General features: G+C 37.3%; 1 protein-coding gene across 8 annotated transcripts in view; it reads left to right on the forward strand.

Moving 5' to 3' along the window:
- Positions 1-21,929, forward strand: part of GUCY1A1 (guanylate cyclase 1 soluble subunit alpha 1) — a 67,761-nt gene extending 45,832 nt beyond the window's left edge. For all 8 annotated transcript variants that reach the window (XM_046656840.1, XM_046656838.1, XM_046656839.1 and 5 more), the window contains 3 exons: positions 2,569-2,712; positions 7,056-7,210; positions 15,125-21,929. In XM_046656840.1, the coding sequence (XP_046512796.1) occupies positions 2,569-2,712; positions 7,056-7,210; positions 15,125-15,326 (501 nt within the window). In that variant the 3' untranslated portion in view covers positions 15,327-21,929. The remainder of the gene's footprint in view (positions 1-2,568; positions 2,713-7,055; positions 7,211-15,124) is intronic.
- The last annotated feature ends 1,224 nt before the right edge of the window (positions 21,930-23,153 follow it).

Below are 23,153 nucleotides of genomic sequence, written 5' to 3' on the forward strand. Positions count from 1 at the left end.
ATTTTTTTTTTACTCATTTAAAGTATTTTGCATTGTTTTAGCTATTGGCAGTAAGAATAAAGCATGCTTCTCATTGGTGTGGCTTGAATCATCTTGTGACTTGCCACATAACAATTTGGCATTTCCGAGCTTAACCCAACCTGAAATAAGTAAATTATTGAGGAGGAAACAAATATTATTTATGGGAATACATAAGCCCCTGCTTTGTTCCAATCTAGATGCTAGAAGCAAAACTTTCCTTTTACAAGTTTCTAACAGGAAATTCCAGACAGAGCTCTGATCCCCTTGGGAAAAAAAAGAGGTCCATGTATAATTACAGATAAAATAATTGGCTTCAGTTAGGTTAAGCTTGATGGCCTCTTGTGGAATTTACTATATTTATGTGTAGATAGTTTCTATCTTGAGAATGGCTCCTCTCTCAGAATTGTGAGAAAGAAGTCTTGCCCTCCTTTGCAAACTGCTGTGATGATTAGCAGAAGAAGTTGCCCTCTTCTACAACTTGAAACTTTTAAGAATTTGGTTATTCCTATCAAGTATCAGATTCTATGCTCCTTACTACAAGGATGGTAGCCACAGAGTTCCCTGAATAATCCAACCACAGCTCAAACTAAACAATGAATCACTTTCTCTACCAGTCCCTATATCCCCCTTCTCTTCATCTCTGATTTTGCATAGAAATACCAGGAGACAGCTGTAAATAAATAGGGAAGGGCCTTAACCATGGAATGAATGTGAGATATACAGAATATGTGATCATAGGCTGGCCGGTGAATGCAATGGTTTTCAGGGAATAGCAAAGCTTATTTATTCCAGGACTTAATTGTACTAGGACTTTAGCTTTCTTGTTTGTCTTTCAATCTTTTGGTCATTTTTCTATTTATTTCAGTATTTGTTTATCCACTGTTTCAGCAAGTATTTACTGGTCATCCAGCATTTGCCAGCATGGGTGGGCACAATCCCTGTGAGCAGAGTTTACACGTGGGGATGAGAGGGTGGCACTGACGAATGCCAGATTTCCACATGACAAGATGAATGCCCAATTCCGTTCACATCCGTACAGGGTGCTACAATGGCACAGGGAATGGACACCTAACACCGAGTAGGGGTGAGGGTACCGCTTCTCCCCATTAGTAACATTTATCGCACACCTGTGATATATTAGCCATTATGTTAAACACTTTTTATGTATTTGTTGCTGAGGAAAAGCTGATGGGAGGCCTTGCTGCCTAGTTAATTTATTAGCAAATACACTGGGCTCTGGTGATAGGGGAGTTAATAGAATGGTAGACAAACTCAGAGAACTTATGTTCTACTGGAGGAAAGACAGACAATTAAAGAAAGGAGTAAATTTATAGTATTCTGGTTGGTGTAGTATTCTGGTTGAGGTTCAGGGAGAGAAGTGCAAGGGGTAGGGGGTGATGGCTGTTTCAGAGAGAGTGGTCGGGATAGCACTTTCTCATAAGGTGAAGTTTGAGCAGGGACTGAAGGAAATGAGGGGCAAGCCAGGTGGTTATCTGCAGGAAGAGTGTTCCAGGCAAAGGAATAGCACATGGGGACAAGTTTGGTATGTTTGAGGGATAACAGGAGGCCAATGGCTTTGGGACAAAGCAGGCAAGGGGGAGACTTAGGAAATAAAGCCAGGAATTAGCAGAAAGGTCAAGAAGAGCTTTGGAGACATTACAAGGGCATTTATTCTGAGTGAAAGGGAGAATCACTGAAGGTTTGTCTCTCTCTTTTCCTTTCTCACCTCCATCCCTCCATTTTGGCGGCTTTGGATAAGAAGAATGATATGATCTGATAAGTTCCAATAAATATTTGGAAGAGAAGAAAAATGCAACTATTACAATTTGGTGAATTATTGTGGCTTTAAATTGACTGCTAGCTTTCTGTGGTCATTATCACAGACAGATAAAAATCACCTGTAACAACAACAATAATGGCAATGATAATAATAATACTTGGAATTTATATAATAGCTTGATTTCCAGTAGCCTTCCAAGCACCATTGTTTCTCTCTCCTGGTTTGACATCTGGGTTTCTATACTTTGTGATTAATATTCATGTTGCTATGAGAACCCTGAAAATCTTTTTGAAAATGTTTCATGTCTTAGTTTTACATTGTGCATTCTTACTAAATTTGTATGACTTTGATTGAGTAGTGACTGCATTCAAAGCAGTGTATCTTATGCTGAAAGGATGTGAAATCAGTAAGTGATCCTAACATCTTTAAGCAATTTATTGTAAAACCAAAATACATCATTTGCTTCTACAAAGCCATTTTCCATAGTTAAAAAAAAAAAGGTGGAATGATCTGATGAGTTGGTGGCAAGCGTGGGAGTAGAAACCACCTCCTGACACTGTGTTCACAGCCCTGTGCTGCCTCTCAGTGCAGTGCCCTGATCTAAGGCATCTAAACCTTGTGATTTCCTAAAAGGGAAGCCATTTCTGAAAGTATCTGATTTACTCTGATTTTCCATAGGGCACGAACACTGAGATTTCTCCTATATGATATATGCTACGATTCTTCCTGAGTTTTTATTTGTAACATGGAAAATCTGCTATGTGTAGGTGGAGACCATTGGTGATGCATATTGTGTGGCGGGGGGATTACACAGAGAAAGTGATACCCATGCTGTTCAGATAGCACTGATGGCCCTGAAGATGATGGAGCTCTCTGATGAAGTCATGTCTCCCCATGGAGAACCCATCAAGGTAAGGCAGATCATATAGTCCAGGAGATGTCATGAGAGCAAATGCTTATTAATTAGTTCTCAAAAGAATGGTGTATTAGTTGGAGTTTAGTTGCAGAGAACAAAATGTCTAACTTGTTTAAGCAGGAAGAAATTTACTATAGGGTATTAAATGGCTTACAGAATCATTAAGAGGACTAAAGATGCCATCTGTAAGTTGATCTTTCAAACAATGGCTCCCAGAGCCACACTTCAGAACCACTGTTTTTTCTCGGATCAGAAAGCTGGCTCCTAAACTACACCACTGTAATCACAGTCAAGAAATTGCTGTGTTCAAAAAGTTGCTGCCTCTACTACTGGCTACAGAACAAAACTGCAGCTACTATAATTTGAAGCAGCAACATGGAAGTCCTGCATCATGACCCTCACAAAATGAGGGACTGGAAACTGGGCTCTCCGCTAAGCATGCCATGAAACACCCAAAGGCTTCCACAGTTGTGCTCACACTTGGAAGCGATAGAAATGCAGTCACAGCAGAAATCCTGGCTTCCAAATCTCATGCAAGGGTAGGGTATCTGATTCACCAAACTTAAATCCATCTAGAAACTGCCAGGGAATTTGGAAAATGTAATTTTTAACCTTCCAGTCCCTTCAGGGGAGAACTTTACACTAGCATGAATGTTGACTGCTAAGCCACCAACATTTTCCAGGACATATAACATTCCAAAATTTCTAGATGAGCCAGACCCCATAATAATGTATTATTGCAGATGAGAAAATAAAATCAACATGCTCAGCATTGGTTTAATAGATAGAATATGAGCAAATTGTCTTCATTTGTCCCACTTAATTTTTATACAACAGTCTTCAACTGATAACTTTCAGAAATGGGCCTTTGAAGTGATATAGGATCCTATCTGATACGCTGTAAAACATATAGAGAAGTAAAAAATATAAGAATCAAAACTGTAATATTTATAAATTTAGATATGGCTCTCTTCAATCTTAATAGAAGCCATATGTCTAAGCCTTCACAAGTATTTCGAAGTCCGCTGTCATCCCACTTATATAATTCTGTGTGATGCACTTCCCTAAATTTTGTGGTGTAAAACCAGAACCCTTTTATTATGCATGGATTCTGTGCACCAGAAGTTTTGATGAGGCACATCAGGGAAACCTTGTCTTTGTTCCACAGTATCTGGGACCTCAGCTGGAAATATTCCAATGGTTGACTGCGTTTGGAATAGTTGGAATTGGACCACTTGGAACTGGAGGACCCATTCCAAGATGGCTGCTTCTCTTACGTGCTTGGTTCCTTGGTGGAGATGGCTGAAGGCTGGTCCCAGCTGGGACTGTCAGCCCAAGTGTTTACATGTGGTGCTCCAGCAGCACAGCCTCAGAGCAGTCAAACTTCTTACATGGTGGCTCATGTCCCACTGAACAAGATTGGTAGAAGCTGCCTGGCTTTTTATGACCTTTAGGAGACACAGTGATACTTCCATTATATTCTTTTGGCCAAAGCAATCATAAGCCTGCCCAGAGAGGAGGACACTTAGACCCCATGTCTTAATAAGAAGAGTGTGAAATAACTTGCAACTATGTTTTAAAAGCATCACAGCATCTGACTTTTCCAGACTTAGTTTCTATAATTGCACTTTTTAAAAGAGGAGAATTATATATTTCTCTCTCTTTCTGTTTTTTTCATGGGTGAGGGAACTCATAGCATCAAATGTAAATGTTTAAAATATCCAGATTAGCAATAAAACCAGTGATTTCCACATAAATAGCATTTATAATTAAAGTTGGTATGTTTGGGACAGGGAGATTAGTGACATATATTTGTTATTTGTAGAAATGTATTTTTAGAGTTTTGCAATAGAAAGGGTTATTTATAACTAGTTTCAAAGATAATTACCTGGTTAATAATAGTTTAGCTCTAATGATCTGTTAAGTGAGATGTCAAACATACCTTTTTATTTGCACTAACCTACAGTTCCTAGGAAATCTGATGGCCTTAGGAGCTACCCAGGAAATATCACAGAGACAGAAGTGAAGAGTATTTTTTGTAGAGAGAGAAAGATTAACATGTATCAGAGGGAGCATATTGTGACTTAAACACTGTCTCATTTAATCTGTACAACAACATTATGAAGAGGAATCCACAACTCACTGATGGACAAGAGCACTCAAGTCTCTTGTGCATCCAGATTTGGAGTCACGTCGATCTGGCTTCAAAGCCCAGACTTTTACTCCTTCCTACCTTGCTACCCCAGGGAATGAAATCAAAGTGAAAGAATAGCAAATATTTCCTTTTTTCTTTTCAAGCTCTCTATTTTTCTGCATGTATTATGTACAAATCATCTACTCACTTATTCCTACTGATTTCCTTGCTAACATCCACCCACTCAGGCTTAGAAAACTGTAGGTGGACTGATGACAGAGACCAGAAGGCTGAATGTAGCAGTGTGGGTCAGTAAGTGTGAAGTGAACTGGGAAACAAACTTCTGGTGCCCCTCCTTTCCTATTCCCAGAGGCCTGTAATGAGAAATGGGCTATGTCAAAAGCAGTCCCCAAATAGAACACGCCCCCAGCAGGTTTCCATTCAGGGCATGCTGTGCATCGTAAACTTCGGATTTTCCTGCTCGTGAATTTGAAAAGTTGTCTGGTGAGAAAGCTTTGGAGCTGAGAGTGAGGTTCAGAACTGGAGAGGAGGGTAGGGAGAGGGAGAGCTGAATGGTAGGAACCAAAAAGCATTTGGTGTATCGTCATTGTTTGGATTTATACAAGGAGAATGTATTTGTTTATTAATATTGAAATAGAAAAATAAAACTGCTATGATCAATTTATCATAGAAAAAGCTGGAATAACTAAGTACAGAGAGAGAAACTAGTTTAACCAGAACAGTGCCCAAAGGGAGCAAAAACTTCTTAAATTAAACATGCTGAAATTGTGGCTGATATGTATAGGCAGAAAGCCTTTTCTCATTGTTTTTGTTTGTTTGTTTTTATTGTTTGGTTGTTATACATATAAAACCATATTCTCCTAAAGAAGAAAAAGCCAGATATAAGAGACATGTAAGTTTTGCTGCTGGAAGTAAAACTGTGACAAAGAAGGCACTTTAAAAATAATCTGATCCTGCATTTTATAGATGAAGGAATAGTAAGAGGGAAATAAAGAGACTTATAGAAAGTCAGACTACCAATTATTAGCAGAGTTTCATTTAGAACGTAAATCTCCTGATTCATAGTATAGTGCTTTTGTTTGAAAATAATTGCAGAATTTATGGTTTGATATCTTAAAAGCAAAGGATTCTGGACACTTTCTAGCGAATATCTGAAATTAGCTGTAAAATGAGGTAAAACTAGTCTTCTGAATTGTAAGTTACATCTAAGTTACTGAGTACTTGGCCTTTATTTAAAATGCATATATCTAATAAAACTTCTTTGAAATGGTCAACTGAACATAGGATTTGAAAATAATGAACCTGGTGTCTGATTGTCATTTAAAATATCCCCACTTTAACTTGCTTTGATGTAGAAATAATTTAATAATTTGTGTATCCTCTTAGATCGTCAAGTATGTAGATCTCCTAGAAGATCTCAGTTTAAGATCTTCTGTCTTAATTGCTGTCCAAACCATTAATAACTTTCGGAATTCTTAAACTTTTACCACAACATATTCCAGACTGCCTCTTATTTCTAGACATGCCACAACTCTGGTTTTCCATGAGTCCAGATGTTTTTAACTAACATGTATATAGTCATTGCAATGCGGGCTTCAGCATTTCCAACCTTGTGCTTCCTCTATCATTTTCTGCTTATATATTACAATTCCCTTTCTCCATTTGTTAGTCATCTGAATAGTGGAGTAGTGCTTGGCATAAAGTTCTTTTAAAGCAAAATGCCTAAAAACCCACACTTTAGATCCTGAGAGCTAGCTTCTTTTGCTCCTCTCTGGCAGTGTTTTGGGAAACAACTCCTGGAGTCCAGAGATTAGGTCTATCTCACTTGGTGGACAGAGCAGGCTCACATAAACAGTCCCTAGACACTTTGTCTGATCACCACGGTGCCTGTGATAGGTATGCGTGCAAGTTGATTTCAGATATTGAAGACAGGTGAAATAAAGATGCTTTGTGTAATAAACCTAAGTGCAAAAATGTAGAAGAGTTAAGGGGTCTGACTGATTTTGCACTAGGCATTCTTAATTGGATTTGAAGAGTAGAGGGAAATTGGCTGGAGGTTTTGAGGGAGGAGGGGTGTGGTGAGAGTGGATGGTAAAATCATTTAGACAGGGCATTCAAACAACACTGACAAGTGGGAAGTGTTTGACCAATGACGGGAACATTGTGTTCCTTTTTGCTTTCAGATGCGAATTGGACTGCATTCTGGGTCAGTTTTTGCTGGAGTTGTTGGAGTTAAAATGCCCCGTTACTGTCTTTTTGGAAACAATGTCACCTTGGCTAACAAATTTGAGTCCTGCAGTGTGCCACGGAAAATCAATGTCAGTCCAACAACTTACAGGTACGGATTGCACTGAGCACCTGAAATCTATTATTTTTATCTGCATATGATTGTCATGTGTTTTTCATTGGTTTGTTTCATTCTCCATAATTTGTTTTTGCTTAGATAATCTTAAAGGAGAAAGAAAAGCAATAGCTTTTGTCATCCTCACTTGAACCTTTTTAAAACTACTCGCTAGCTTCTTGAGAACGACTCTCTTGAGAGATTTGTAGCCCAGCTGTAATCCTTGACACACACCCTATCTTCCTCCATTATTATTATTTTCAAAGCATGTATTAGTTTTCACAGTGCTTTGGCAGGAATTTTGACACCAACTAGCCTACTGCAGCACCATTCTGGCACTGACTACCCAGAGTTAGCACAGACCCTACAACTTAGAGGTCAAGGTCCCCAACAAGACTCCCTTTCATTCAGACGCCAGCTGTCTATAAATTTGATCTTGTTTTAAAAATCCAATTATATTGAAAACAAAAAAGTTTTCCGGATCTATGTGCTAGCTAATTTACACCAAGCAAATTAAATTTCCTGTTCTCAGAGACAGCTATTTTACAGCATCTTCTTTCTCCTTAAAGCTCCAATACCCTTCCTTTCCAGCTCTGACTTTAAATTGATAACTTCATTTCATATTTCACAGCAAGAAATGTTGCGGTCAAATAAACTAAACCACCTTCATGCCATCCCTCCGCATGGCTGCCCCAGTACCCTTGTCTGGGACCTTTGTTCCTGTCACAGTTCGCCACCTGCCCTGTTCCCATTTGAGATCGTCTCTTCCAGTTTTGCTCAGAGTGCTACTTCTTCTCACCTTCTCAAAACTTCTCCTGAAAATAAGTGCTCTCTCTTTCTGATCAGTTTCTTGGATGGAATGATTATTCCCATAATACAGACATATCTTTCTATTAAACCTCTTAAAAAATATGTATCTTCTGGGTGGCCTGGTGGCCTAGTGCTTAAGTTTGCATGCTCCACTTCAGCAGCCCAGGGTTCGCTGGCCTGGACCCCAGGCGCGGACCTATGCACCACATATCACGCCATTCTGTGGCAGGCATCCCAGATATAAAATGGAGGAAGATGGGCACAGATGTTAGCTCAGATCCAATCTTCCTCAACAACAACAACAAAAATATATATCTATCTATCTTCCTTGTTTCCAAGTCTGTCTCAGCTACCCCCTATATTTCAGCTCCTTTTTCCAGAAGAACTCTTTACGAGAATTGCCTATGCTCATTGTTTCTGCTTTTTCACCTCCCATTAGCTCTTTAACGGACTCTAACCAGGGTGTGTTCCTTGCATTCCTCTGAAATGGTTCTTATCAGGGTCATCGGTGGACCTTGCTAAAATCATGGTCAATTCTCTCTCTCCTTATCTTCCTCAACCTCTCGGTAGCAATTGAACAGCTTGAGTATTCCCTCCTTTAAACATTTTCTTCTTGAGGCTTTTGTGACACCACGGTCATCTGGTTTTCTCGTTAACCCACGGCTACCCCTTGTCAGTGTCTTTTGTTGATGCTCCTTCCCTAACGGACCTTTGAACGTTCCAGTGCCCAGAGTTCTGTCCCTGTTCTCCTCTCTGTCTGAAATTTTATGACTCACGTTTTTTACCTCTAGCTCATCCCATAATTCTCCACTGAGTAACAGATGCATATATTCCTATTCTGTATTCTACTTGGTTGGTTAATTAACATATTAAAATTAATGTGGTCATAAGTAATTTCCCACACCCACCAGCCCAACGAAACCTTCTTCCCACCCAGCCAAGCTTTATCAATCTCCTTAAAATAGCACCACCATCCACCTAGTTACTTAGACCATAAACCTCAGAGTGATCATTCCTCTTTCCCCCTCACAGCCCAACACCACCATCTATAAATTATATCCTGAATACAGCTTTTCTCACCTCCTTCAGTACTGCAGCCCACGCCAGGCCACCCTGATCTCTCCTAGCTCAGCCAACCCAGTATCACCCTCACTCTTCTTCCTGCTCACTTTCCTGCACATGTCCTCCCTACAGTTCATCCTCCACACAATAACCAGATTATCTTCCTAAAGTACAAATGAGATTTTGTCATTCCTGGGTTTAAAGCCCTCCAATGGCTCCCACTGCAACCAGAAGAAAATGTAAACTTGTGACCACAGACTAAAATGTTCTCTTTAACCAATGTCCTGCTGGCCTCTGCCACCTCATTTTCTTCCACTTTCCCTTTCATTCACTGGTCTTCTGCCTCCTTGGCCTCAGTTTTCTTCGTCAGACTTGCTAAACCAATTCCTGCATCAAGGATACTTGCGATTCCTCTGCTTTACACCTCCCTCCTGGATCATCCTGTGTCTTCCTCCTTCTCATAGCTAGACCTGAAGTCAGATGTCACCCCTTCAAAGAGATATTCCTCAACTGCCGTAGCTAGAGGAACAAGCTTCCCCTCATACACCCTCATGTTATCATCTCAGCTCATATCTCTGTCTGAAATGGCTTTTATTTATGTGTTGATTGCTGCCTCCCTGTGTGGAATATCAGCCTCCTGTGGTAAGCATTCTGTGTTCCCAGCTCCTAGATCAGAGCCTGGACCACACTAGGGAAGCAATAAGTGTTTATTAATTGACTGTTGACTCTTTGACATGAAGGTGAATCAGTATATCGTGAGAACTGGAAAAGTCCCTCTGGATCATTGTCATGATAATCACCTAAAGTCAAACCAGGTGTGCCAGTTGGGGTAAGACTCAGTGCCCTCAGAGGACATGACTCTGCTCTCTGCAAGATTTGAGAGGAATCATCCTATTACAACATAGGAGTCAGTCTCTGATACCTATGCTGCTTTCTCAATTTTCAGTAACATAATATGCATCCGTATGCGTATTGAAGAGTCCTTGTGTGTATATCATTTGCATACAAAAAGTGTAGCTTTCTGTTTCTCCTATTTTAATTGTTTTTAAGCAGTATGAAACTAACTCTTTCAAAAATTGTCTTTTGTTCTATGTCTCAAAGGTCTTGAGTCATGATAGGAGACATTGATATTAGCTAGTCATTTTACTCCCAAAATATAATTCAGGATCTTGGTTCTCCCAGCGGAGCAGCCTGACTTTTGGATATACATTTCCAGCAACAGGACAAGGCTCATTACTTGCGTCTTTAGATTCACTATATTGACAATGTTACTAGAAATGCACATATAGGATTTTATACTATAGATAGCGTTAACCTTTTTGTTAATAAAATATTTTTATTACAATAGTAATATATGCCCACTTTAGAAAATTTATGAAATCAGAACATTATAAAGTAAACAAAAATAATTCATAATCTCACTATCCAGAGACAATAAGTATTCACATTCTTTTCATTTCTTAGTATATGTTTATGTACACCTAAATGATAATGAAAATTTAACTTATATTGACTTTCAATAAATATACTAAAGTCATTTCTACTTTTTATAAAGTATGGCATACTGACTTTTTCCTTTTTTATTGATTTCAGTAATAATTTACTTATCTTTTATTCTTATATAAGAAATATTTATATCTTATCTAAAGGGCAAGCGATGGTTAAAATGCTTTATTTAGGCAAGAAGTAAATATTTAATGTGAAATACTTTTAATAACATTTTAAAATGCTTTCCTTTAGAAGTACTCTATAGTTAAAGTTCTGCACACTCTGCTTCAGCGGCCTGGGTTCACAAGTTTGGATCCTGGGAGCAGACGTACTCCACTCATCAGCTGTGGAGGCATCCCACATACAAAAAATAGAGGAAGATTGGCACAGACGTTAGCTCAGGGCTCATCTTCCTCAAAAAAAAAAAAAAAAAGAGAGAGAGATTGGCAACAGATGTTCCCTTGGGGCAAATCTTCCTCACCAAAAAAAAAAAAAAAAAAAGGGCAGAAGAAAGAAAATTTGAAGGGAAATAGATGATTTAAATTTCAATCAAAAGTCTATACTTTGTGAAATTTAATTAATAATTGGATTATAAAATAAAGACAAAATATTAGTTTTACTCAAAGTTCAGGACAAGCAGTAGGCTCTATTAGAAGTTGTACAAATATAAAAGGTAACTATTTCTTTGGAGAGCTTTATGGTAATACATTGAATTCTGAGATGGCATTTCTCAAATAATAAAATAATATCAAGCATAGCTTCCTTGATATATTTATGAAAAACATGTAAAGTTAGGACTCAGAGTACATTCCCAAACACACAAAAAATCCTTACCTTCAAACTTCCGCTTCCAAATTCTAATCAGTCATTTAGAATGCACCAATGTAATGACAATTATACATTCTTTTCTTTTAAACATCAGGAGGAGTTTTACTTTTTATTTTAGGGGACCATTTTCTGCATTTTGGTGTGTTTTTACTGAAGTGCAGAGAACTGACAGAGACTAGGTTAGGTAATGTTTGTGTTTCAGGTTAGGGGATTATTGAGAGGTTTATGTGGCAATCCAGGGATCATTAAAGACAAAAATGGTAGATGGGGGAATATAAATGGATGTTGTCCAAGGTGGGGGGGTAAGTTGACCTAGGAACTCCTATTTGCAGGAGGAGTCTGAGAACATAGTGCCAGAGAAGCAGGACTTGAATCCCTTAAGGAGGAAGAACACAGAGAATAAGGGAATATGGGGGAGATGACAGAAAATAGGAGAGTTGATGCACAATTTAGGGGAAATGGTGTCTGGTGTAGAGGGAGTAAAGGAAAACTTCCACCACATGTGGACGTCTGCGCTGGGACTGTTGCTGCTGTTCTCGGGTCTTACTACCATCAAGCTTTCATCTAAATGGTTTTATTTTTCCAACCTGTTTTTCTTATAAAGTCTGATCTTTTTTTAAAGATGATTTAATGAGCATTTCTAACTCCATGACATTCTAGTTGTGTTTATCTGTAAGTTTCTTTCAAAAGCGTGGGGTTTGTATTCAGAAGAATGTCTTACAGTCCCAAGTGCAGGGCTTACCAGATGCGTGATCTTGAGCAAGGCACTCAGTAAATTCAAATGATAGACTTTAAAGCAACTTCTAACTGCTGACTATTTTTATATAAATTTAAATACAAGATGATGATTATAATTACCATATTTAACAGGAAATATTGGGTGGATGTGGATAGAAAAAATAAATCCTTTATCAATCACCTATAAATTTATACTTTTTTTATTAAACGTTTATAGTGTTATACATTTTTATATTTAAATTTCTTTTTAAAGATTTTATATTTTTCCTTTTTCTCCCCAAAGCCCCCGGTACATAGTTGTATATTCTTCGTTGTGGGTCCTTCTAGTTGCGGCATGTGGGACGCTGCCTCAGCGTGGTTTGATGAGCAGTGCCATGTCCGTGCCCAGGATTTGAACCAACGAAACACTGGGCCGCCTGCAGTGGAGCACGTGAACTTAATCGCTTGGCCATGGGGCCAGCCCCTATATTTAATTTTTAAACATTTCAAACATATAGAAAAAATAGAAGAAAATATGACACCCATGTAGCCGATGGTAATATTTAACCAATGTCAACATTTTGCTGTATTTGTTTCAGATCCCTGTTTTATAAAAGAAATAAAATATTACAGTCCCCTAGCCCCCATACTCGGACACACTGCACTCTTCACCCCTTAGGGTTTGTGGGAGCAGCTGAGAACATGTACTTCCTGCGGACCGGCAGGCTCCCAAAGAGAGAGGCAGAAAGGCATTGAGTAGGGCTTGAGGTTAGCATAATGGACAAGTAGTTAGTAGCAAATAATAAAATTTGGTAGAACAGATTAATTTAAGAAGAAAAAATTTTAGAAATACTAGCAGCTTCCCCCAAATTTGCCGCTAAGATATGTGGCTTCTGTTTACCTGGAAGGAAAATGGGCAGAGAGAGGCCAGGAATGTAACTCTTATTTAGATTCCTCCAGATAGAAAAACAAAGCCAGGGAAAAATAGATTCCCACTCACCCTGTCCAGATCTTTTTAAGACTTGCCTTGAATCCACTCAATATTATGTTTTTGAGATTTTTTTTCTTGATGAAACGTAAATCTCGTTCATTTATTTAAACTCTTCTTAATGCAGTGGTATGCTGATAAACCAGCTTTGGGGAGTGAAGTGGAGAATTCCTGATTTCTAACATTTGCCCATTTCTGTGGTGTAAATACTCTCACCATGGCAGGTTTCAGGCTAGTGATGGTTTAAATCGCCTGCAAAATTCCTGAATTTTTAACAGTTGGCTCACACAAGCCAGTAAGAGCCAGATCTAGCGTGATATGATACGTGTTCTAGGCTATGAATAATCCAGTCTGTCTTCTACCCATGGTTAACCAGAGTATATCCAGTTTTCCATTATTACAAAAAAAGTGATAAATATTCTTATACATATGTCTCTAGTGATACCTATAAGTGATTTCCAGGATCATAGGCTCTACCCAGTTCCTGCTTTACTAAGCATCAATCAGCTTCCAAACTGGTTTTACCAATCTATATTCCACCAACAGGATACGAAGGTTTCTCTTCCCTAGTGCCTGATATTATCAGACTTACTAACTGCTACCAATATAATGAGTATTACGTGATATCTAATTGATGCTTAATCAATCTTCTTTAGTCAATTTATTTAATCTTCACAATTATCCTAAGGGACATGTGTTATTATTATCCCCATTTTAAAGACTAGAAAACTGACATTTTTGCTGCTATTCAAACCTAGATCTACCAGACTTTGAAGCTTGTACTATTAATACTATGGAATTCCGTAACTTTTCGTTATATACTACCAGATCCTATGCCTTATAGAAATAGACACTCAAAAATATTTATAATTTCATGACTATGGCATCATTTTATTAGTTTTATTATTTTGCAGATTATATATTTATTGATGCACTGATAAAAATTAGTTAATTAAATACTCATGTGTTTTATTCTCCTGGAAGTCTGTCATTCTTGAGACCCAGATTTCTGTTTACTTGGTTTCTTCAGTACGTAGAAGGGTGTCACAGCACCAGATCCAATACACCGTTATCATTCTATTTCATTTAGATGTGACATTGCAGACTTGTCAGTGGAGGGCCATGGTCTGGTTGGGCAGACATGAGAAGTGATTTTCTGTAGAAATTGGTTTGAAGCCCAGAACTAGTCAACATTTTTCATCCATGGCCTGAATAATGGATTAAAGAGATGCTTATTAAGCTTGTATTTGACAGAAAGCTAGGGAAGCAAATGAGAAGAGGAGCCACTAACTTTATCAATAGGATTGGGATTAAAATGAGTTTAGCATAAGGGACAAGTCGTTAGTAGCAAATAACAAAATTCGGTAAAACAGATGAATTTAAGAAGGAAAAAATACTGTAAATACTAGATAGTAAGTAGAGTGTCAATATGTACAGTGAAATCTCATTTTATTCCAACTAACCTAGAATTCATAAAAATTCTATTGAGAGACCCAAAATTTATTCTCATATTATTTTATATATCTTATATAGAACTTTTCTTTCACAACTTCTTGCCCATGATTACCTCTCCTAATCATATGTACAATATGTACAAAATGAATGAATTGATAAATGGATAATGTCTTACCTCTTTCAACTTAGGAAGCCTTATTCAATAACTTTTTTTTTTTGCTATTATTAGACTTTTGAATTATTTGGGGTTTTTCTCCAACTACTCTGAATTGCACTGTTATATTATAGATTATAACTTTACAAAAATATTTTATACTTATTTTTCCTAATATTTTTCCCATTATTTGGTAGAATTTTTTTGTGATTGTGAATTGATTCTTCATTGTTCTTCTTCTGTGAAGATATTTGTTAACATCATTAGGATCTTTCTCACAATCATGCTGAAAATGGCTGGTTTATTAATATTCTCAAGAATATTCATTTAGTTGTGTTGTCTTTTCTTAAGTAGACAGTTATGTCAGTGTTAAAATTTAATATTAATGTGTTTAATTTAATCTTTTCAGATTACTCAAAGACTATCCTGGTTTTGTGTTTACTCCTCGATCAAGGGAGGAACTTCCACCAAACTTCCCCAGTGAAATTCCTGGAATCTGTTATTTTCTGGAAGCTTATCAACAAGGAAAAAATTCAAAACCATGGTTCCAAAAGAAAGATGTTGAAGATGGCAATGCCAATTTTTTAGGCAAAGCATCCGGAATAGATTAGCAAAATATATACCTGATTGTTAGTCTTTGGGGTTTGGCTCCTTCAGGCATGTGTGGAACCTCTGAAAGCACTTTAGGATTGTGGATGGCTAAAGAGCAGTATTACAATTTCAGGAGCTAAGTCACGATCTACTTTTTCTTCCACTTAACGTAACAAAAGTGTATTCACTTCAATACTTCAACTCTGCAGTGAAAAACGAAAAAGAGGGAAACCTCAAAAAGTGACTTTTTGGGACTATTTCTGGTATATAACAATCACTTATTACCTGTACTCAAAATTCAGCACATTGTACATATATCAGGTAATTGTAGTTAACTGTGCAACCTGATGGAGTCACCTGCAGTGCCGTGTCCTGGTGGAATGCCATGGTTGTTCAAGTGTATTTGTGATAGTGTTGCCTTAAAAACACTTTCTGAATAGAAATTATTGTCTTTGATACCGTAAGCTCTTTGAAACTTTCAACTCTACATTTTATTACATTTCCTCATTTAACTGTCAGCATATATAACAAAAGAGAATTTTTTTCCTATTGCACTTTTCTTTTTTTAAGAAAATAAGCAATTATGGGTTAGGTGCAATATAAATATAAAATAGTTCTTCTGTAAATATCAAAGGTTATTTTATAAAAATATTCTCCATAACCTAATGTGTCATCATAATAAATACTTCCTTTTGTTTGAAATTTTTTTAAATTCTATATATGATAAAGGCTATTTTAATTCATATTAGCAATTTAATTCCTATTAATGCATTTTTGTGTCATAATATTTAGGTTAAAAGAGGCTTATGGCCTATATTAAAATGCAATAATATTATTCTAATTGAATTTAACCAGAAGCAACATGGGGGTAAAGTAAACATCCAGAGAACATACTATAAAGTACAAAAGTAAAACATTTATACACACATGCACATACACATGGAGTATTTTAATCTATTTCAGCAGACATCATCCATTGCCATGCTGAGCCATATAAAAGTTCCAATAAGAAAATCTAAGTTCGGAGGTGAGAAATAAGACTTAGTCTTTTTGCTGATAGCTTATTTTTAAGTAGTTTTGTTGCACACACACAACAAAATGTTTGGTGTGTGGATATGTCCAAGGAATCATCAAGTTTTTTGTCTTATTAAGTACACATCTGTGAATTGTTTATTCTGGTTGAAATATCTCAACGATGTTTTTTAAAGAGAACGTTGATATAGATGAAGAAAATGATGCTGTGATTTCACTATGGAAATTTCCAAACATTTTTCTCAAGCTGGAACTTTTGTTTTTAATGCTAGTTTAGACTAAGACCTCTGGTGAACTCAATAACCTGCAGAGTTTGGTTTGGGGTAGGATTTGATTTTAAAAAGCTCAACTTCAAAGCCAGAGAAAGACGAACGTTATAGTTTTTAAATCAGTATTCACGGAGCCATAGATACACTGAATTCATTTGGGGTTCTAAGAAGAACTCAGTTTAAAAGTCTTTTAATTGTCTCCATTAGTGCCCAGGCTAGCTCATGATGACCTCAGGAATAAAAAGTCATTATGGATTGATCTCTCATATTCCAAGGGTACTACTATAGATATTTCCATTAGATTACTATTTACTAAATGATACCCCAATGTCTTGAAGGATTGAATGTGTCTCATTAAATACCCATCCTATTATTGGAGATTTCCACAAGCCTTGGGAAAATATAGTTATAGTCTCATAATTATATGAAGTTAATAAAAGCATTTAAAAGGAAAATAAAGACTTAAATACATTTTTCTTTCTGGAACTGAGCCCTTATTTTAGGGAATATAATAGGAAATTAAAAGCATAATAAAATGTCTTCATCAAATATTTAAGCAGACCCCAATTTGGTGATAATTTTTGTTTTAAAGTTTATAAGTTAATTAGAATTCAAAAAATATTTATGTGTCTGTGTGGACCAATGTAGGAGAATGTAAAGAATCAGAGTGAAAGCTGTATGGAATTCCTTCTACTATTCCTGCAATCTTTATGTAAGTTTGACATTTTATCTAAATAAAAAGTTACCAAAAAGTGTATTTTCCCGGAGAAATTAAATCATTTGTGATAGATTCTCTAGGCCCGCCTACAAAGGCTCCTTAATTATGGAATACTTTGTGGACCTTAAGCAGGATGAACATACATTTCCATGAGAGAATGCATTCAAAATCCACAACTTGGATGCGAAAAAATGTAAGGAATCCCTGTTCCCTCTCTGTCTTAGCCACTTTGGAAATGGAAGTATGGAGAGGTCTGGAGACATTTTCAGATCCAAACCACTGATGTAAGCCAGGGGCAGCCACCATAGAGGGTAGGTTCCCAAGGAAAGTAACGGACCAGAATAGGAGCTCTGAGGTTAGGAGTAGACTTGAGGATGGAGAAATGAATGGGCAGAGAGGGCGTATGACAAGGTTGGAGGGTGAGGGGTTCTGATTCTTGTTCTGAATCTTGTTGGCAGTTTTACTATCCTGAAAAATAATGTGGGGATCCCAAGACTGCTTCCCTACCAGCCTGTTTCTTCTGAGAATTCCAGGCGCTGTTCCTACTATTCTGGTTTTATTGTTTCCATTCATGGCTTCCTGTCCCATCATTTCGTGACCAGTACACAAAATAAATTCCCTTTTCATACATGGTGCTCAAGGGAAGCATAGAGTTCCACTGAAGTTTTCTGAAGATATTTGCATCAAGAAACAAAGAGAAATAACGATGTAAAATGCCTCTTTCCATTTTACCTTACCTTTCTATTTCCATCTAGACTTTGTAAGAAAATGCACATTTTGAACCTAAATACTAATAGATTCATTTATTCATTTTCATTTATTTATTCATCAAGCATTTACTGAATGACTACTTTGTGCCAGAAATAATGCTATTTTTGGAATTCAAAGAAGTATGGCCCATTCTCTCAAGAAAGGAAAATGAAAGATGAACATAAGATAAATAATCACGAAATTCTGTGGGAGCACAAAGTACGAGACTCAGTGCTTGCAGGTGTTTCTTAGTCTTAGCATAATTCATCAAGCAGAGACGGGGAAGGACGTGGTCCAGGCAAACAAACTAGTACACACAAAGAAACGGAGTCTCAGAGATGTATAGTATGTTCCAGACAGCCAGTTGCCTGGAATGAGTAGGGAGTAAGGAGAATGACAGAAAGACCATTTGAACATAAATCATGAAAGGGGCTGTTTGCCATGTTAAGGTGTGTGATGATAAGTATTACTAATCATCATTCTTATTAATTTCCATGGAGCCCTTTGTTCAAAATAAATCTTACAAAAGAAAAAAAAAAAAAGAAAAAAAGCAGACTCGCTGGCTTCTGCTTCCCTCCCCAAGAGTTTTAAAACTGCTAGACAAGGGAGATGTCAAAGACGTTAAAGAAAGAAGACGGTATAATCAGATGTGTGTTCTTGAGCAGCAGCGTCAGAAACAGCATGGATAAGGGTGGCTATTTCCTTGCCCAGATGACTAAATGAACATTCTTCTGTGTCTCAGAGGAAAATGATTCATGCTATATCCTAGGTATTTTACCACAAGCATGAATATAAAGCTGGGATGTGTGGCATTGGAATTTCATATTACTCTCAAGGCTGTTCGTCCTTCAGGTCCTTTGATGGGAAAGAAGGGAGAATTGTTTCAGCATTTTACCAATCTTTCTTCTATATTATTTCTCCTTGATACTGTCAGTCACAGGAAGGCAGACCCTGCCCAGGCCAGTCCTATGGTTAGGTTAAAAGCAGGCAGAGGACAGAACGGGTGTTCTATAGTGGGCCGAGCAAGTGAAAGGGATGGATGAAAGGGAGTGTCATTCCAAATAGTGGCTGAGGGATAGGCGTGGCCCCCTGAGATTACCCAGCTGGGAAAGTGCAGCTTTGCATGCAAAGACCTAATGAAGCCTAGGGCTATGTAATACTTTAAACCCACATTCTAGTTCTTGTCAAAGGAAAGTTAATAGTCCCAAAGAGAATGGGTTAATGAATTATTGTAGTAGTTTGAAGCGTGTGGATTTTACCACTATTAATAAGTGAAAAGGAATCTCTTTGACACATATTTATTGGGACCGCTCGATAGATCACTGCCCTTCACTGAACAATAAAACATCAAGAGTTTGTTTTCCCTGATTGTGCACTTTGGATGTCTGTACTTGGAAAGTTAAAGGAAGCCAGATTGGAAGGCTGGAAGGATGGAGGGATGGGACACCTGTGAGAGGTGGGAGGGCAGTCATAAAAGGGGCTAGGCCAGAGGTGTTGCAATTCCTCTAAGGAAGAACTTACCATCTCCTGCAGAACAAAAACTCAGTGTGGTAGACACAATAAGGAAGTGCAAGTTTCTCATCTAAACGACAGGCTAAAAGGAGGGACAGCTTGCTTTATTAAACAGAGAATGCCAAAATGTAACTATAAACCAAAGTTTACAGTGTTATAATTTACATTCTTTGTTGGGATTCTTCTCAAGTCCTGGGAAATCTTCATATCCTCTAGTGAGACAGGGAAGAATCACTCCTGTTGTGAAAACCAGGAGCTTATGGAAGTAATTAGTCCCTTGTCTGTTGAGTTCAGTTTCCTTCTGCTCTTAGCCTGTTGGCTTGCAGATTTTCGATAAGGTCTAGCTTCCTTTAAATGCTTCTTTTATTATGTTGATGATGTACACTCCTTTGGTATTCTTACATTAAGCCTCTTCAAGCATTTTACGTTTTATTGCCATCTATATTTCTCCTGAAGCAGCTTCATTCTTAACCTGTCACACTGCATCTGTTTGACTAGCTCACATAATCCACACAATTTTTCATCCAAAACTATTCCCTTACTTATGCCCATTTCTCCCTGTATTCAACGCCTGCAAAGAAAAAAAAAATAGCACAGGCTTCATAAATGCATAGATTCCAATAAAAAAGATAAGCAAAAGAAAAAAAGAAGTGATATTCTAAAAGCCAGATTTTTTTCATCATCAGTGAGGATTCTTTTCCATCACAATAAACTTAGCTAAAGAAAGTGTTAATGTTTTAGATTTGAACAATGGGATAGAAGTCAGGACAAAATTTATACGGCAGATCTAGGACTTAATCTCAGATATCCTGGTAGAACGTTTTGGATAAAATTGTGCTGCCTTTCAAGTTTTTAAGTATTTCATGTCAAGATATTAAATTGCAAATAAACCTTACAGAATGTGAAGAAAATTGCTTGGCGGAAAATGACTGCATAATGCACAAACCTTGAAGTATTGGCTAAGATGTTTGTTAGTCTGAAATGTTGCCAAACCCATCTGTATTGAGGAAAGAGGCATGAAGTGTCTCAGAGAAAACGAAAACAAAGCAAAACAAAATTGTTATTATGGAAGTTGGACAATCGAATGTATTACACTCCTGGAGTATGAGGGACAAAACTGAAGCCTTTTGAAAAGTTCTAGCGACAATGGTCATGGAATTCTGTGCCTTTAGAAATAGTGATGCCCAGTGATACAGGGATGTGCAGAACCCAGGCGCTGTTCAATCACAGCAAGCTGCCTTCTTCCCCAAAGAAACTGTAACTTGACAAGTTGAGGTGAATGAAAATACATTACTAGCATTTGAGAATGTACTGTTCCTTCGCCTCCTCCTACATGTAAATTAAAGATGCCCTGCAAAATCTTATGACAGAATTTGATAGTCACTAAGGTAGAGCCGTGTTCTCCAACCTTTTGGATCCCTGCACATTATTAGTAAAATTTTTTAGTACACCAACATTCTAAGTACATAAAAATAAATATAAATTTTTTAATATTTATGGTTAATAAATATAATATCCTCTCAATCTAATAGACTACAATATAGCAGCATAACTTATTTTTTAAATGAGCATGAATATACATAGAAATTCTAATACTTTCTTCACTTACCCCAGTGAATCATCTTTATATTTTATTTTGGAAACTGCTACATAGGCCAGTGGGGCTTCACTTTCATTGTCATATATCACTTTGAGAACTGGATAAAAGATAAAAACCATCACCCCTCCAAAAATGTGCATGTGCTCTTATACTCCAAGACCTATATGTACTTCCAGAGGTTTGGGGACTCCCTGGAATGTACTCCTAGACCAGCTCAGTGAGGGAGCATAGACCCTCAAACTAAGAACTTATTATCTAGAAGGGAAGAAATAGTAACTAATGTTTGAAACAAGAATAGAATGAATAACCGGCAGAAGTCTGTGACTTTTGGTCTAGATGAGACCACTTTTGATTTTTGATGAATAAAGGAAATTAGATTTTTTGGTCATATTCTGTGGAATGATGCACGGGGCTTCACATACAAACAAATAAGTTTTCTTTTTAGCAAAATATTTAATATATGTCTCAACAAATTCTTCTCTAGCTTTTGGTCAATGTGCATTGCTATAGGTATCCCAACTTTTTTACCTAATTTAAGTACTTCTTTTCACTTTTCCTCTATGTAAAATAGGATAGCTGTTGGATCTTGCATGGAAAACCTTCTTGATGATATCAGTATTCCTTTTTATTACTATTTTCACAGTTGCTTTAAGTAACACATTTATTTTGAGTTCTGCTTCTGGCAGAGTTGCAAAGTCTATCAAAAAGTTATCCTGTGTCTCAGGAGCTTGTTAGATATTACTGTCACATAAATATTGTAATAAAAATGTTAAATAAAAACCTTTTTAAAATTTAAAATGAGTTCTGTTTAAAAAGAAAAATGAACCATTGAATCAAGTAAAAACAATATTGTTCCAAGTCATACAAATACATTTGTTCTGATGTAGGTCTTGTTGCTACAGATAGAGGAAAGCTTCAACACAACAGTGTGGAAAAACAGGACCAACAACTATTATTTCAGGCCTTTGCCGTGTACAGGTCAATGCATCCAAAACCCCTTTTCAAAAAATTATTGTTAAATGCAGTACTAATATAATCAAAATACATTTCTTTAGGTATGTGAAGCTCTTATTTGCAACAAAACCCATATTCAAGTTTTTCAAGTCACACACAAAATCAAAAGTCAAAGAAACACTAAATTTAAGAATAGTACCGTACTTGGCTTGTCCAAGTATAAGGGTTAGTAGTACAAGCTCTGCAGTCAATTTGTCTCAAATGCCTTCTGCTAGGAGACAGTTTTCCACCACTCCTCTTACATTTTATAGAGAAACAGGAGTACTGACTGCCTTTGTTCTAAACTATCTTTTCAAGGATGTTTGAACAGGAAGCAGCTTTAGAAAATAGAGATAATTTCTTCTTGCAGACCAAAGGGCAGGCATATTTCCTGCCCATTATAAAAGATTTATGTCCCTAAGTTCAGGGCTTCTCTCCTATAATGCAACCCACAGTGTGTGCAGGGATCACTTGGCTCTCCTCACATTGTCCTGTGAAAAATGGGGCCCAGGGAGCCAGTGCAAGATACAGCTGATGCTCTCTGTCTGCTGTCATAGTTGTGAGTAATGAAGTCTTTTGTCTCTGACCAAAGAATCTTGTGTCCTCTGCCAGCATCCATGAAACTGGCCATTTAACTTGCTAACTTGCAAGTAGAGTAAATCTCACACTTCATAGTTATTGACAGTTTTGGCAGTGAGGATGGGATGCTGACCAAGACATGGCTCCCTGGAAGAAGAAGGACGAGGGTCCTGGAGGCTGATAACAGGATTTGAGGGAAGAGTCCATGAGAATCAGCAAACATGGTGATGAAATTGTATGTTCAATGGGGTGTTAAATGCTCCCCCATTTTATTGTCTGCTAGTGAGAAAGAATTAAGGAAGGTATTGCCTGTCAAGTGTCCGAAAGGAGGTTCAAAGACAGCTGCCTGAACAATGGCTTGGTTGTTACTAACACTCCTCTATGTGAAAAGACT

The sequence above is a fragment of the Equus quagga genome, chromosome 3 (assembly GCF_021613505.1).
Source record: "Equus quagga isolate Etosha38 chromosome 3, UCLA_HA_Equagga_1.0, whole genome shotgun sequence".
NCBI lineage: Eukaryota > Metazoa > Chordata > Mammalia > Perissodactyla > Equidae > Equus > Equus quagga.